General features: G+C 23.9%; 5 protein-coding genes across 5 annotated transcripts; 3 read left to right on the forward strand and 2 right to left on the reverse strand. All coding sequences in view use genetic code 6, as the record gives it.

Moving 5' to 3' along the window:
• Nucleotides 1-732: 732 nt before the first annotated feature.
• Nucleotides 733-1,473, reverse strand: TTHERM_00962180 (hypothetical protein; the record flags this gene model as incomplete). The annotated part of the gene is made up of 1 exon (XM_001020257.2): nt 733-1,473. One exon carries the CDS (start codon nt 1,471-1,473, stop codon nt 733-735), a length of 741 nt encoding a protein of 246 aa, XP_001020257.2.
• Nucleotides 1,474-2,097: 624 nt separating this feature from the next.
• On the forward strand, nt 2,098-4,752 carry TTHERM_00962190 (N6-adenosine-methyltransferase 70 kDa subunit; the record flags this gene model as incomplete). The annotated part of the gene is made up of 4 exons (XM_001020258.2): nt 2,098-3,045; nt 3,137-3,649; nt 3,932-4,665; nt 4,722-4,752. The coding sequence occupies 4 exons, from the start codon at nt 2,098-2,100 to the stop codon at nt 4,750-4,752; spliced, it is 2,226 nt and encodes a 741-aa protein (XP_001020258.2).
• A 442-nt stretch (nt 4,753-5,194) lies between these two features.
• Nucleotides 5,195-6,251, reverse strand: TTHERM_000962199 (hypothetical protein; the record flags this gene model as incomplete). Its single annotated transcript, XM_012798628.1, has 4 exons — nt 5,195-5,647; nt 5,787-5,862; nt 5,985-6,121; nt 6,219-6,251. 4 exons carry the CDS (start codon nt 6,249-6,251, stop codon nt 5,195-5,197), a joined length of 699 nt encoding a protein of 232 aa, XP_012654082.1.
• A 130-nt stretch (nt 6,252-6,381) lies between these two features.
• On the forward strand, nt 6,382-10,295 carry TTHERM_00962200 (importin-beta amine-terminal domain protein; the record flags this gene model as incomplete). The annotated part of the gene is made up of 9 exons (XM_001020259.1): nt 6,382-6,640; nt 6,708-7,257; nt 7,378-7,601; nt 7,799-7,932; nt 8,013-8,201; nt 8,268-8,438; nt 8,488-8,826; nt 8,892-9,201; nt 9,361-10,295. The coding sequence occupies 9 exons, from the start codon at nt 6,382-6,384 to the stop codon at nt 10,293-10,295; spliced, it is 3,111 nt and encodes a 1,036-aa protein (XP_001020259.1).
• A 1,529-nt stretch (nt 10,296-11,824) lies between these two features.
• On the forward strand, nt 11,825-13,177 carry TTHERM_000962200 (transmembrane protein, putative; the record flags this gene model as incomplete). Its single annotated transcript, XM_012798629.1, has 1 exon — nt 11,825-13,177. The coding sequence occupies one exon, from the start codon at nt 11,825-11,827 to the stop codon at nt 13,175-13,177; it is 1,353 nt and encodes a 450-aa protein (XP_012654083.1).
• Between the last annotated feature and the right edge of the window lie 1,731 nt (nt 13,178-14,908).

The following is a 14,908-nucleotide window of genomic DNA, read 5'->3' on the forward strand; positions in this document are numbered from 1 at the left end:
CAGAGGGTATTTATCAATTCTAAAAAACCTTTTTTAAATATTTTTCAACATTATGGGCTTTAGAAAAATTTTAGGTTAAAATTGATAAATTAGCTACCCTCGTTTTTTTAATTAGAAGAGACACAATTTGACTCTCTGTTGATAAAATAAAATTAGGAAAGAAAATTGAAATATTAAGTTGAAATAAAATTTAATAAAATTGAATATTTTATTTCTGATAGTTTTAAAATAAAATAATAAAAATCTTAATTTAAATATCTAGAAAAGATGCAAATATAAGTAATAAAGATAACTGAAATGTAAGATAATTAAGTAAATTTACTTTTAACATTAGAACAAAATAAAATAAATAATAATTTTAAAAACTTTCTTTAAATATTTTTTAAATTGTTTTAAGTGTAATTCTGAAAAAGTAGTTACTAAAACGTGTATTAGTCCTATAAAAGCTAATTAGAAAATAAATTAAAAAGTTTTTTTAGTAAAATTATGAAATATTAATGCAAAATTATTTATTTTAATTAAAATATTGAGTTAAACTAAAATAGATTAAAAAAGTAAAAATTCATCAATTTAGATTCTTTTTTTTTAATTTGTTAATCAATTAATCAATCAGTAGATATTTTACAAATAAAATTTATAAAACATAAATAAATTGTATTTTGATATATTCAAAATAATTTGCAATAATTAAATTAATATTTATCTGCTTTTTGTATTGATTTTAGCTATCTATCAAATTTCTTTTTACTGAATCACTAAATCTATCACTTTAACCAAATTCGATTTAATCCATTCCATTTCTCTCTCAACAGATTTTTAAATTTTCTATACTATAATTGTTTGTTCTTCTCTCAGCTCATTTACATATTTCTGCATTGTTTGATTGCTGGCAATATAGTTTTCTTTTAGATCATAAGAATTTGTTTGTGAGTTAATATTATTTATTTTTAAATTTTCGAACTGCAATTCCATTTCTTTGGTCTTCAATACCATGAATTGGTTGTTTTTGTTGGCACTGTTGATGAAATTTTATAGCTCATTATTTAGAGCATCTATTTGGTCGTTGGTTACTCTATTAGTTTTATTCAACTCTTCTTTAGTAGCTATGGTGCTGGATAAATCGTTCAAGAAAGTAGTATTATCATTAAGAGCCTTTTCTAGCTGTTTGATGTATTTGCTATGAATTTCGATGTCTGATTTCAAATCTGAAACACTTGTTTTATAGATGCCACTGAATTATTTATATTCCTCTCTGATAAGTTTAAGGATGTCGTCATTGTACATGTTACTATTCTCAAGTTGATACAATCTCTGCTCAAAGCTATCTAGTCTTCTACTTATTTGTATAACGATTTCTTCAAATACCTAAACAGGCACAAAAGCCTAATAGGAATCGCTTTGCTGTCTAGCAGCTTCTGTCCTCAATCTTTTTGTATAAAATTCTAAATCGTTTGCCATTGGCGAATTCCTCATTCTTGTTTATAAATAAATTAGTTGCCTTTGTAAATATTCTATTAATTTCTTACTCTTTTTAATAATTTGAAAGTTAATTAATTTATTAAGTCTGATAGAATTATTAAAATAAACAATCATTCATTCATTAAATAAACAAATAAATATTTCTTTATTTAGTTTTATTTTTATTAAACAAGTCAATTTTGATTTATTTGTAGTTAAAAGCTTAATATTATTGATAGCAATCATATTTATTTTTTTTATTCAGTGGAAGCTTTTTATTATGATTGAATATGTTGGTTCACTGCTTAAATTTAAATAAGTCTAGGTACACTAAAATTTGAAATATAAATTAATAAGTAAAGAGAATTCGTTAAAAATAAATAAATAAATTTTTAGACAGATTTTTTTAGTGTAAATAAATAAAATTATTTAAATGATTGCATTTTTTTATTAAAGATTTGCAGTAGCCATTTTGATGATTTGAATATGTTTTGCTTCTGCAATTGTAAATTTTATACTTAAATTAATAGAATCAAATATTTAGAAGCTTTAAGAGAGCGTCTAAGATAGATTTATAGTTTATTGATTTATTATTTAAAGAAAAAAATTATCTAAACAGAGTTAATATTAATTAATATTATGGGAAGCTCTGTAAAAGATTAGGAAATATCAAATAAAAAGCACAAGGCTCGTAATTCTAGCAGTGGAGCCAATAACAATAGCAATAGCAGTAATTATTAAAGCAGTAAAAGAGACATTCATTAAGACCGCAGTTATTCGAAGGATGACAGTCAAAGCAGGTAATACAATAGTAACAACGGCGGCGGAGGATCAAGCTCTAAAAATAGCAATCGTAACTCATCACAATAGGGTTATAATTAGAATTCTTCATCAAATCAAGGATAGAATTCCGAATATGGAGGATCTGGTTCAGGGAAAAATTCTTAAGCAAATTCATAGAGAAATTCCTCTTAATAAGGATTGTAGTAGTTAAATTAGCAGTAGTAATCTTAGCAATAATAGCAATAGATGCTTTAAAATTAAATGAATTCTATGGGAATGATGAATTAATTTTAGAACAGTTTTGGCTTGATGGGAATGTAGCCATCTTAGCCTTTACAGCTATTAAATCCTAGCATGATTATTCCTTCTGGAAAAAAATAAAAATATGATTTTCTTGAGTTTCCACCATCCAGTTAGCATGAATTTCGCGCAATTTTATTAGATTATTTTTTGAGTGATTTATTTGATTACCCAATGCACTCAGCTGAGTTGTTTGAGAATTTCATAGAGGCCTTCAGTGATATTAAAGATTCTTCTTCATTTATTAAGAAATTAGAATTAATACCTTTGTTACAAGAATTAAATGACAAGAAAGCCATCAAGCTAGAAACATGTGCTGTCGGAACTAAATTGTTTGATTTCATCGTAGATATTAACAAGGATAAAATTAAATAACTATCAAGAGAATTTTCGAAAGATAGACCAAAGTTCATGCCTATCCTTGATAAAAAGCCTCAACCTTCCTCTTCAAAGACAAATAGCAGCTCAACAACAGCTCCACCAAAACAAGCAATATCAAAAAGAGTATTTTTTACAAAAATTTATATTGATTAATATAAATGTTATTTGTTAGTTTGTTCGCTCTAAGTATGACAATTTATTTACTTATTAAAAGGAAATCGAAGATTTATTAAAGAAAGAAACGGGTCTTCAAAAGGAAGTTATTACACAAAGTAAAGAAAAAAGCAATTTATTGAATAAGATTTCAGCAGCAGAAGAATCTGCATTAGCTATTTTCAGAAAGTAAGGCTCTAGAAGAATAGATTACTGTGATTGTGGTACAAGAGATAAGTGTATATAAATAAGAAATTCCACAGTGCCTTGCAACAAAGCGCACTTCAGAAAGATAATTCGTCCTCATACAGATGAAAATTTAGGAAACTGTTCTTATTTAGATACTTGCAGGCATATGGATTACTGCAAATTCGTTCATTATGAATTAGATGTGGATATAAATAACATGAATAACGATAATCTTTTGCTAGATGGAATTGAAAAAAAACTCAATCCTTAATGGATTAACTGCGATCTAAGACAAATAGATTTTAATATTTTGGGTAAATTCAACTGTATAATGGCTGATCCTCCTTGGGATATTCATATGACTCTTCCTTATGGTACATTGAAAGTAAGAAATAAATTAATATAAGTTATTGCTTTAAAATCTATTCAGAATTTTCGATGGGATATATTCATTTAATAATATGAAAGTTCATTAATGAGTTTGAAAATATAGCAGAAAGCTACATTTTCTTTTAAGATATTCGCAATAGAATTAGATATTAATTAAAATAGTTGCATTTTATTTGTTTTAAAGTTAGATTTTACAAAACTCCTTTTAACAATGAAATAGCTTTTAAATGAAGAAATTAATGAAATTTTATTTACTTATTTTTATAAATAATAAAAGGATAGAGAAATGAAAGCAATGAGAGTTGATTTACTTCAAGAGGAAGGTGTTATCTTTTTATGGGTAACTGGCCGTGCTATGGAACTTGGTAGAGAGTGCTTAACTAATTGGGGATATAGAAGAGTTGAAGAAATTATTTGGGTAAAAACAAATTAATTGCAAAGAATTATAAGAACAGGAAGAACAGGCCACTGGCTGAACCACTCTAAAGAACATTGTCTTGTAGGAATTAAAGGTAATCCTAAGATAAATAGAAAAATCGACTGTGATGTGATAGTCTCAGAAGTTAGAGAAACAAGTAGAAAACCAGATGAGATTTACAATTTAATAGAAAGAATGTGTCCTGGAGGGAAAAAAATAGAATTATTTGGTAGACCACACAACACTATGCCAGGTTGGCTAACTCTTGGTAATTAGTTACCAGGAATTTATTTAGAAGATGAGGAAATTATAGAAAGATATATGGATGCTTATCCTGATTAAGATATAAGCAGAGAAACAATGGAAAGAAATAGAATTAGAATGAAAAATGAAAATGATATTGACCATATTTATAATTCACATATACAAAATATTCCTCCTTTTAAAACTAAATAGCTAACAAAAGATTTGCAACTTCAACAATAAAGCAGTAGTATGCAAACTACTTAATAGTAAAGTAGTTCACAGATGATGCCTCAAATGTAATAACAGTAATCTTCGCAATCTATAAACTCCAACACCGATTTATAAATGTAAGCTTTTCACATGATTTCATCAGAATTTCTAAGATTATCTTTTTCGAAAAAAGGCATGGAAACGGATTGTACGAGCAAGAATGAAGATTTAAACAATTTAATACCCTATTTAAAAAATATATAATATTCACTATATATCTATCCTATTGTTCATATTCTTTCTTTTTTTGCTTTTACTTAAGCATAACCACACAAAACAATCAAGTAAGCAAAAAACCTTCCATTTTTTCGTTTTGAAAATATAACTTTCTGCATTTCTAAGTTCAATTATTAATTTTATATCATTAACTATTGAAATTTTAAAAAGAAGTAACTTCCATATTCATTTTTTAAAAATTTAATATGAATCTAATTTAGCAATTTCATTAAAAAGTAAAAAGTTATTTTTCAGAAAATTCATCAATTGCTTTTCATTTTTTCAGTTTATATTTTATGAAAAATATTTGTTTTTTTTTATTAATTCTTCAGCGAATTTACTTTTTTTGACTTACTTTATTTTTTTATGATTTCTTTATTGGCAAATCCTTCATTCCTATCTTGTGTGATAAATAAACTAAATTTTTTCGTTTTACTTATTTTAATTGATTAGAATCACAAAAAACAAATATTTTTGATGAAACACTACAAAGAATGGATTTCTTATTTTCAATTAAATATAATAATAATATATTATGAATTGATGAATTTATATTTTTAATAATTTTAATTAAATGATTTATAAAAACAATATTTTTTTTATCTAGATTTGTTTTAAATCTTAAAATTATTTAAAATATTTTTTTATTGTAAAATTTTTTTGTTTTTTTTATTTTAAATTAAAACTATATTTTTTTCTAATTTTTAGATAAATCAAGATTAGAGTGAGTTTTAACGAATATAAAAATTATTTAAATAATTAATTGTTTTTAATTTATTCTGGTGAATTTTAATCTAAGCCTATCTAATAGAAATTTCTGAAATGTTGATCGATCAAAAATATCTTAATATTTTGAATAAAATGTAAATATTTAATTTTATATAAAAGAAGAAATGTAAATATCATTTTTGTTTTATTTTCCTTCTTAATGAGATAATGACAAATAAATATCTTAGTTATTAAGATTCCATAAAAAATATACCGTTTAGATTTATTCATATCTTTCTTATGCATTATTTGTTTGGGATTTTATTTATTTTTTCATTAATTGAAAGTTTCTATTTATTGAAAAAAAAATATTAACGTATATTTCGTATATTTGGTCGCAAACATCAAAAATGAATGAATAATCAAATAGTTTGTAAATATCTTAAATTTTTAAATTTTTAATTTTTTTTACCCGCTTAAGGCGAAAAACAAGGAATTTGCAGAATCAATAAGATCTTATATGTTAATTTGCAATATTAATAGAATAATAAATAGTGTTTTGCTTGTTAAATCAGAAGCGCTATTTTTATAATGTTCATATTGACACAACTATTTCGAAAAAGAAAAAGAAAAGATTTGAGCAATTCTTAAATTATCAAATTTTCAAACTCAAAAAAAATAATTAATAAAAAAAGATAAAATTTACTATATTGAAGATATCATTTTTACAATCAAACATACAAACAAAGCAATTAACTAGGGTAAAGCGCTTATTTTCTCATTATGCTTAATCATTAAATTAGTTCAAAAGGCTAACCCATTAAGTTTTCATAATTCTCTTTAAATTTGAATAGGTAAAACAATATTAAATGGTGGATCAACAAACTCTAATCTAAGTATTTTAAGGATTTTTTTCTAATGATCAACAAATGATTAATTAAGGATAGCAATTCATTCAACAAAATTGCTTGAATCCAAACTACTGTGTATCTTTAATGATTCTTGCTGACAGTAACAGTCAACAAGATAGTAACATTCGTCTTTCAGCTATTGCTAATTTAAAGAATACTGTAGAAAACTTCTGGCTTCCTAACAAAAACTACAACAATAATTAACTTTTAGAATAAGGTAGCACTTTTTGAAATTCGCATAAAAATAATGTTAACAAACAATTAATTAATTAATAAATCAAAAGAAAAGGCAACACTTAGACAAAGTATTTTAGATGCTTTAATTAGATCTATTAGTGATCAATAAATCTGTAAAGTTTACAAAAAGATTTTAAGCATAATCATTAACTATGACTATCCTGCTGTTTGGCCAGATTTGTTGGAAACAGTAATCAATAGACTTGCTCCTTCCCAAAACATGGAAGAAATTTAGGGCTGTCTATTTGCTCTCGAAAAATTATATTAAAAATATGAATTTGAAATTGATAATCGTGCAATCATGGATCACATCATTAATAAGTCTATAGTTATTTTGTAAAACCTTGCAGGCTAAATGATTTAAAATTACAGCGAATAAATTGCTCCTCTGTTGAAAAGCATTCTTAAAATCTATTTCATGGCCATCGATATGCAATTCCCCATCATTTTGGCTGAATAAAGCACATTCTAAAACTGGATGGTCATCTTCAAAATATTAATTGGATTCAACATCCCTTAAAGCATCAACTAATCCTAAAACCCTGACAAAAACATTTACTGGAAAAACAGAAAGTGGTGCTTTAAAATCCTTATCAAGTAATTAATTAGTTTGTTCTTTTAAGTGTTATAACAAGATACCTAACTAATCTAATATATTTATTTAGTATAATCTATTTCCCTAAAAATTAATAATCTTAACATTATTATAAAAATAAGAATTTTCCATAAATACTGCTTCAAGAATCCATAAGACAGAGTCATCCAACAAATTTCTTGCCTTTTCTTGTAAAAGTATGCAGTCCCATTCTTTGAATCTGTGCTCGAAATTCTCTTTAATGAATATTACAAAGGCTAATACGTTTCAGATATTGTCATTAATAACTGCATTCTTTTCATCTACTACTCCCTTGGCCATGATGAAACCTTCAATGCTCTCCATCGTAATAAATTCAAACATTTTTATCACAACCAGCAACATAAATATTTTTTATATAAACACCTTAATAAATAAATTAATTTTGCAAATGAAATAATGATTAAATAACTTTTAAACATCATGAATTATCAATTTATCAAAAATAAATATTTAAATTAATTTATTTTGAGCAAAAAAATATTTTTTAATTTTAATAAATAGCTGTGCTTGAAAAGATTGTTTTAGATATTTGCATTCCTTTGCTTTCAACTACTCCAGAAGATTTTAACTTGTACAATCAAGATCCTGAAGATTACATTCGCAAGGATGAAGATAACTCTATTTTAGTGAATAAGGTAAAATTAATTTTAAATAATTGAATGAATTTATTAGAGTTAAAAAATGTTTACTAAAATAAATCATAAAAAATATGAAGAATACTTCAATCATGTTGATCAAGGAAGCTTGCAAGATTACAAATCCTAATAATGAATCTTACTTGGAATATGTTTTATCTTTGATTGTGAATTGTCTTGACAAGGGAGTGAATCCTCGTAACAATTAAAATGTTACAATTGCACAGAAAGAGGGTCTTTTCTAACTTATGGGAGTAATTAGAGAACAAGTATAAATTGTAATTTGCAATTAATACTGATTTAACTTAATTTTACTATTTGCAAAACAACAAAAGGTCTATGAAGAGAAGAATCTTACTGATCAATTAGAAAATATCATTTAAAGCTACATCGTTAAGGAACTTAATTCTGAGGCTAACATCCTTAAGGCTCGTACTTGCTGGTTGCTTGGTAAATATGGAGGCCTTGACTTCAAAAATCCTTAAAACTTATCCACCATCATAGCTGTAAATATTAAACAATTTTAAAATTAACTTACTAATAAATAATATTTAGGGTATTTGCTAAAGAATGATTGACGGTGATTTGGTTGTACGTGTAAAGGCTTCTATTGCTCTCTAGTACTACATTGACTAAGAGGGTGTTAAAGACTTAGTCCGTCCAGGTTTGTCTGATATGCTTTCAATTTATATCAAGTTAATGCAATAAATAGATAATGAAAATTTAGTTTGCGCTTTAGAATGCATCGTAGAAAACTTCACTAATGAAATTACTCCTTTCGCTTATGATTTAGCTAATCATTTATCCATAGCTTTTTATAGATACAAAGAAAAGGATTTAGATGAAGATCAAGCAGGTGAAGACGGTGAACTCCCAGCTGCAGGTTGTCTTCAAGTAATTTTTATTATTTTAAAATGTTTTTATCTTGCTAAATAGTCTTAATATTAAATATTACTTAGGCTATCAACTAAATTTTAGAGTCACCTTTAGAAGTTGGAATTTATTCAAAAATGGAAAACGATTTCTTACTTAAACTCATTATTGATTGCCTCACTGACAAAGATTTCCATTACTTAGAAGAAGGATTCAGTTTACTCAACACTCTTCTTTTCAAGTCTCCTTGCATTTCTAATAATCTTTGGATTTTCTATCCCTTTATTTGTTACGCAATTTTGGGATTCCCTCCTCAACTTAACATCAACTCTCTTTCTTCAAATGATCACATCTAACTTTTCTCTATCCTCACCTAAAACACAAGTTACTCCAGAAGTAATTTATTTCATTTTTTATCTTAAAAACTTCCAAAATAAATAATTTCTTAGCATTTATTTTTTAATTTCAACATAAAGAAAAACAAAAAAACATTTCAGAATTCTTTTTATTTTAAATATTTACTAAAAAAATATTTTAATTTTTAAAAATAAATAGAGTAATGGGTTGAAGCTTTGGATAGTATGATTGGACCTATGAAGAACTATTTCTAAAAGGGAAGAGATGTAATTTTAACTCAAAGCGATCCTTTCAACCAAAGCTTAATCTAATTGCTATTTGAAATGGTTAAGATAACTTACTCTAACTCTAGTGAGTTTAACGAAGTTGATTAAATGTTGGCTACAAGCTTACTTATTGGCTTTGTTGAAAACATGTAAGAAAATACAATTGACTAACTTCTTCCTGAAATTGTATCTTAATCTATCTAAAGAATGGGTAATACCTAGTGCAAACCTCTTAAAGTTGTTAACATTGAAGTTGTTGCATTGTGTATCTACTATAATCCTTTACTCACTCTATAAATATTGGAAAGCAATGGATGGACTAGTGGTTTCTTTAGAGAATACTTTGATTTACTTAACTACTTTAAAGCTGACTATGATAAGCAAAGAATGCTCGTAGGTATAAGTTCTGTTTTCAAGTTAAACGAGAATCAATTACCTTCTACAATCCTCCAATCTATGCAAGGACTTATGCAATATCTTGTCAAGCTCTGCATGGAAATAGTGGAGCTCAGAGAGAAAGGTGAAAAGGAAGATAACGAAGAACAAGCTGAAGTTGAAGTTCAATAATTCCATCAACAATTACAATAAATGTAATATAATCCTAATGATAATGCTAACGATGATGATGATGAAAATGATGAGGATTATGAAGAAAATGTTGAATTCAAAAGTAAAGTTATTCTCAGTTACACAAGTCCTCTTGAATTATTTGATGAAATCCTTTACTTCGAAGGAGTTATGGCCAGCTGTATGGAAAGAGACAACAATCTCTACCAAAAACTAATTGGATGTCTCAGTCCTCAAGAAACAAATCAACTCCAAAATTGTGTTAATTACGTTAAATCATAGTTATAGCAATAGTCTTGAACATTTCTGAAATAAAAATGCCACTAAAGAAAAATTAAGTCATATAAAGACTAAATAAAATAATCCCTTAATTAAACAATTGTTTCTATATTTATTTTGCAACTATACATATATCAATTTCGTTAGTATTGCTTTAATATTATTATTTTATATATTATTAAATTCATTCTAATTTTTAATTTTTTTAAGTAACTTTTAATTTTAAAATCCATTTTTTGATTTATTTCTTATCTAAACAAAAATTTTTCACATACTCAAAACTAACCAAAAAATCAACTTATCTTGTTTTTTCTGTTTTTCTAAGCTTTAAACAACTTAATAAATGATCTCTCTCAGTATCAATCTAATTAAAAGTTTGAGAAAAATAAAAAATTATTATACTCATTTTGTAAACAAAAACAATATTTTCAGAAAACAAAGTTTAACTTTTAATAATAATTTAAATATTGTAATTCCTCAAATATTAAGAAAATTTACAGGGTATTGTTAAAAGTATTAGACCCCACGAATTAAGGCAGAAAAATTATAGGATTTTTGGGGTCACATTATTATATGGGGATTACAGTAACACAATTAAGATAATAAATAAATATATATAATGAAAACTTATATTAATTAAAAATTTATTCATATTTTTGATTTATTTTATTTAAAACCAAAATTATTCCTACAAAAACACATTTAAAAAGTAAATTTTTATCTTATTAATGACTTACTTAGTTTTTATATTTTAATATTTTTAATAGTATTCTTAAAAAAATGAAATTAAAATACTTTAAATTAATAAAATATTTTTGTATTGATGAGAGATGATGTCTTTAACAATCAGATTTATTGGAATAATCATTCAATCAGTATTTATTAATAAAGAGAGAGAGTTATTTTTATATAAACTATTTCTGTAATTTAATTCTAATACAAAAATAATTAAATAAAAAAATAATTTTTATAATTTTCATTTTTTTAATACTCTTCATAAGTATATTAAATGTACTTTGACGAATTCTTTGATTAATTGCTAATTTTATACTGCAAATTTTGTAGCACAAGCTTACAAGAAAAATTCAATTTTAAAAATAAATTATTTATAGTAAGCTAAGATTTTTATAAATCTTGAAATTGATTGATTGATTTACCTTAAAAATAAATATTGTATGTAGAGTAATTAAATAATTGAAGATAGTATAATAACAATAAATTTTGTAAATTAGTGATTGTCGTAATTAATATATATATATATATATATCTAATCACTTTATTACCAGAATCTATCTATTCATACTATAACAAAATTTTATTTATTATAATAAACTAATTGCTTTACCTGAAAAATAATAATTAAATAATTTAAGATATTATAATAACTATAAATTTTATAAATTAGTTTTTTACAAAATAAATTCAATATCTTAATTACCTCAATCTATCCATATATAATACAATTTTAATTGTTATAATAAATTAATGTATAAATTATATACAGAACTAATTAAAGAACAAACAACAAAAAGCAAAAATATTTCTTGTTTATGAGATTTAAATTAATTTAGATAATAACTTCATTTTTTTTTGTGAGTATTTGTCTAGCAAACAATATATCCAATGAACAGAGTGATCGTTCAAGATTTTTGCAATAGATTGAAAGCAAATAAAATTAAGGATTAACAGATTGTCCTTCGGATTAGTGTATTTAGTTTGATACAAATTAATCAAGATGTCTAAAATGCGCATAAAGTTAAGGTTCTCATCAAGCACAAAATGACTGCAAACATCTACTCGGTGCTAAATTGAATGAAAAAACAATCTCTCTTATCATAGCTATACTTAATTTATTGTTTTTAGCCATTTTGCAATATTGCTGGATACATTTTTCCTAAAAAAACTAAAACAACTTTATTAATTCTAATTAAGTAATAAACAAAAAGGTATTTAATCCTTAAAGTATAGTTAACACTGAAATATGCCCAATCTAATTACTCACAGGCATTCCTATTTAAACAGTTCCAGATAATTTCAGTTAATCTAATAACAATAAAAATATTCAAGATATTAATTAAGATGAATAAAAAGTAGAATGCTAGTAGATAAAACCATAGTAAACGAGGTTTAGCTTATAAGTAGAATCAATAAATTTATCACCTGATTTATTATTATAATAAAGAATTTAACATAATCAATAATAATAACAACAATAACAATAACAAACACAGTAACAACAAATTTGTAATAATTAGCTAATTCTCTAAGGTGTTTATTAAAATGCATTATAAAATCTCTAAGGATATTAAAATAATCTACTTATATTAAATAATGGATAGGATAAAATTTCAAAATTAAAATATTCTGGTTATTAATTAATTCAAGCAGGTAATTATTCGTTTTAAAACTTTAGCAATAAGCTTAGAATAAGACATGTTATAATAAATATTTTGATTCTGTAGTTAATTTATTCTAAATTTTTAGTTCTAATTAAATAGTACAACAAAGACAACTTATCAACAATAATAGACGATTATTTGGTTATTGAATTTTTAATAGGAATGATTTTGTATTGGTTATTTACTTTTTTGCTTCCTTCCTTAGTTAAAATAATAACAGCGCTTTTTTGTGCTAAAAACATTACAAGTTGTAGATGTGGTCATTTCTTGATTGCTCTTTTATTTGAAATAATTGCTATCACTTTGAGTATTTTTATAACATTAGATTTATTAAAAATGAGTACTGCAATGTCATAAATTTGGATTCTTCTTTGGTCTTAAGGATTACTTCTTATAATCCTTTTTGATATAAAATCAGTCAAATCTTTAAAAAGTAAATCTAATTCTTTTATGGCTAAATGTGTTATGTTTAGGAAGATGAATTTCTATGCAGAAAAAGTTTGATAAATTTGAAAAATAAATATCTATTTATAAGTAAATTAATCAAATATTAATATAGGTATCTTAAATTTCTTAATGTATAAATGGTATAGCTAAATGTCATTCGAAAATTTAGTGATTTGATATCACTATTTTTTTGAATGGTTGATGTGTTTCAATATAATTTATATAAAAATAATAATTTTATAATAGAATTTAATTAAAAATATTCTTAATTTTAATTCATATAAATCTTTATGATTTTTCTATTAAATTTTTAATTTTAGTCTTTTTTAAAAATTTTTCTTCAAAACATTAAATACTAGAATTTTTTCAAATAGGGCTAAATAAATAACTGACCATCTCTAATTCCTACTATATATATTTTTAAGTGTTATTTTAAATACAAATATTAAGTTTAAATAATGAATGTTAAATTATTTTTTCTGTGATATTATAATTAATTAATAAATTAATCAAATTTAATAAATTGCTATTTAATATTTTTGAAAAATAAATAAATGATATAATAGATTATAGAATATAACTAATTAGAAGAAGTAATTATTAATTTTTATATTAATATCCTTTAAATTTATTTTAATTTATAAAAAAAGTTTTTAAGCTCTTCACATTTACCTCATTAGATTCTACATATTGATCTCAAGTATATTTAATTAAAAGATATTATTTTTTTTATTATTAATATTTTTTGTATATATAATTTTCAATTTATTTAAATAAATAATTTTTATTATAGAAATTATCATTATTATTTAATGATTTTTATTAAAATAAAAATTTTTTAGCTATTTTAACTTAATTTTCATTTAAATTTTTAATTAATTATTTATTATTCATTTTTTATTATTTGATACTTTTTCTTCATTTTTTGCTATTAAAATTTACACTTAATAAAAGCAGTTTATTTGATTTGGATTGTAATATTTTTAATTATAAAAGTTAATTTAAAATTTTAATTATAAAAACTAATTAAAAACAATAAAGCTCTTTTTTTTCTTCTTTTTATCATGCTTGCTGTTTTGTTTTTTCTTTGTTAATTAAGCTCATCATTTATTTTATTCATTAGCTTTTATTATTAATTAATTTTATTATTTCATATTTTTTCTTCATTTTTTCCTTCTAATTAACTATTTAATCATATATTTTTTCTTCAATATTTAAAAAGTGGAAATTAAATTGGTGCAATGGGTGCATCAGGCTTAGGTTCAGCTTTAGCAAAATGCATTAATCTCTCAAATTTGACTCTTGACCTTTGGTAAAAACACTTTATTTGTTTTGGATTGTGATATTTTTAATTATAAAAACTAATTAAAAACAATAAAGCTCTTTTTTATTTTTCTTTTTATCGTGCTTGCTGTTTTGTTTTTTCTTTATTAATTAAGCTCATCATTTATTTTATTCATTTGCTTTTATTATTAATTAATTTTATTATTTCATATTTTTTCTTCATTTTTTCCTTCTAATTAACTATTTAATGATATATTTTTTCTTCAATATTTAAAAAGGTCTAATTAAATTGGTGATACATACATATACATACATACTCGCACATGGTGACATGCACTCGGGATAGGGGCCCTATATATAATTACTTATACATTATTATTATACGTATACCAATTTATTTATATATAATTGTGGGTAATATACTAGAAGGGAAGGGTCACCTACACCCTAATGGCATTTCTACTAATCTTCCATGATTTGACTACGCATTATGCTCGCTTCCCA

The sequence above is a fragment of the Tetrahymena thermophila genome (genome assembly GCF_000189635.1).
Source record: "Tetrahymena thermophila SB210 genomic scaffold scf_8254575, whole genome shotgun sequence".
Taxonomy (NCBI): domain Eukaryota; phylum Ciliophora; class Oligohymenophorea; order Hymenostomatida; family Tetrahymenidae; genus Tetrahymena; species Tetrahymena thermophila.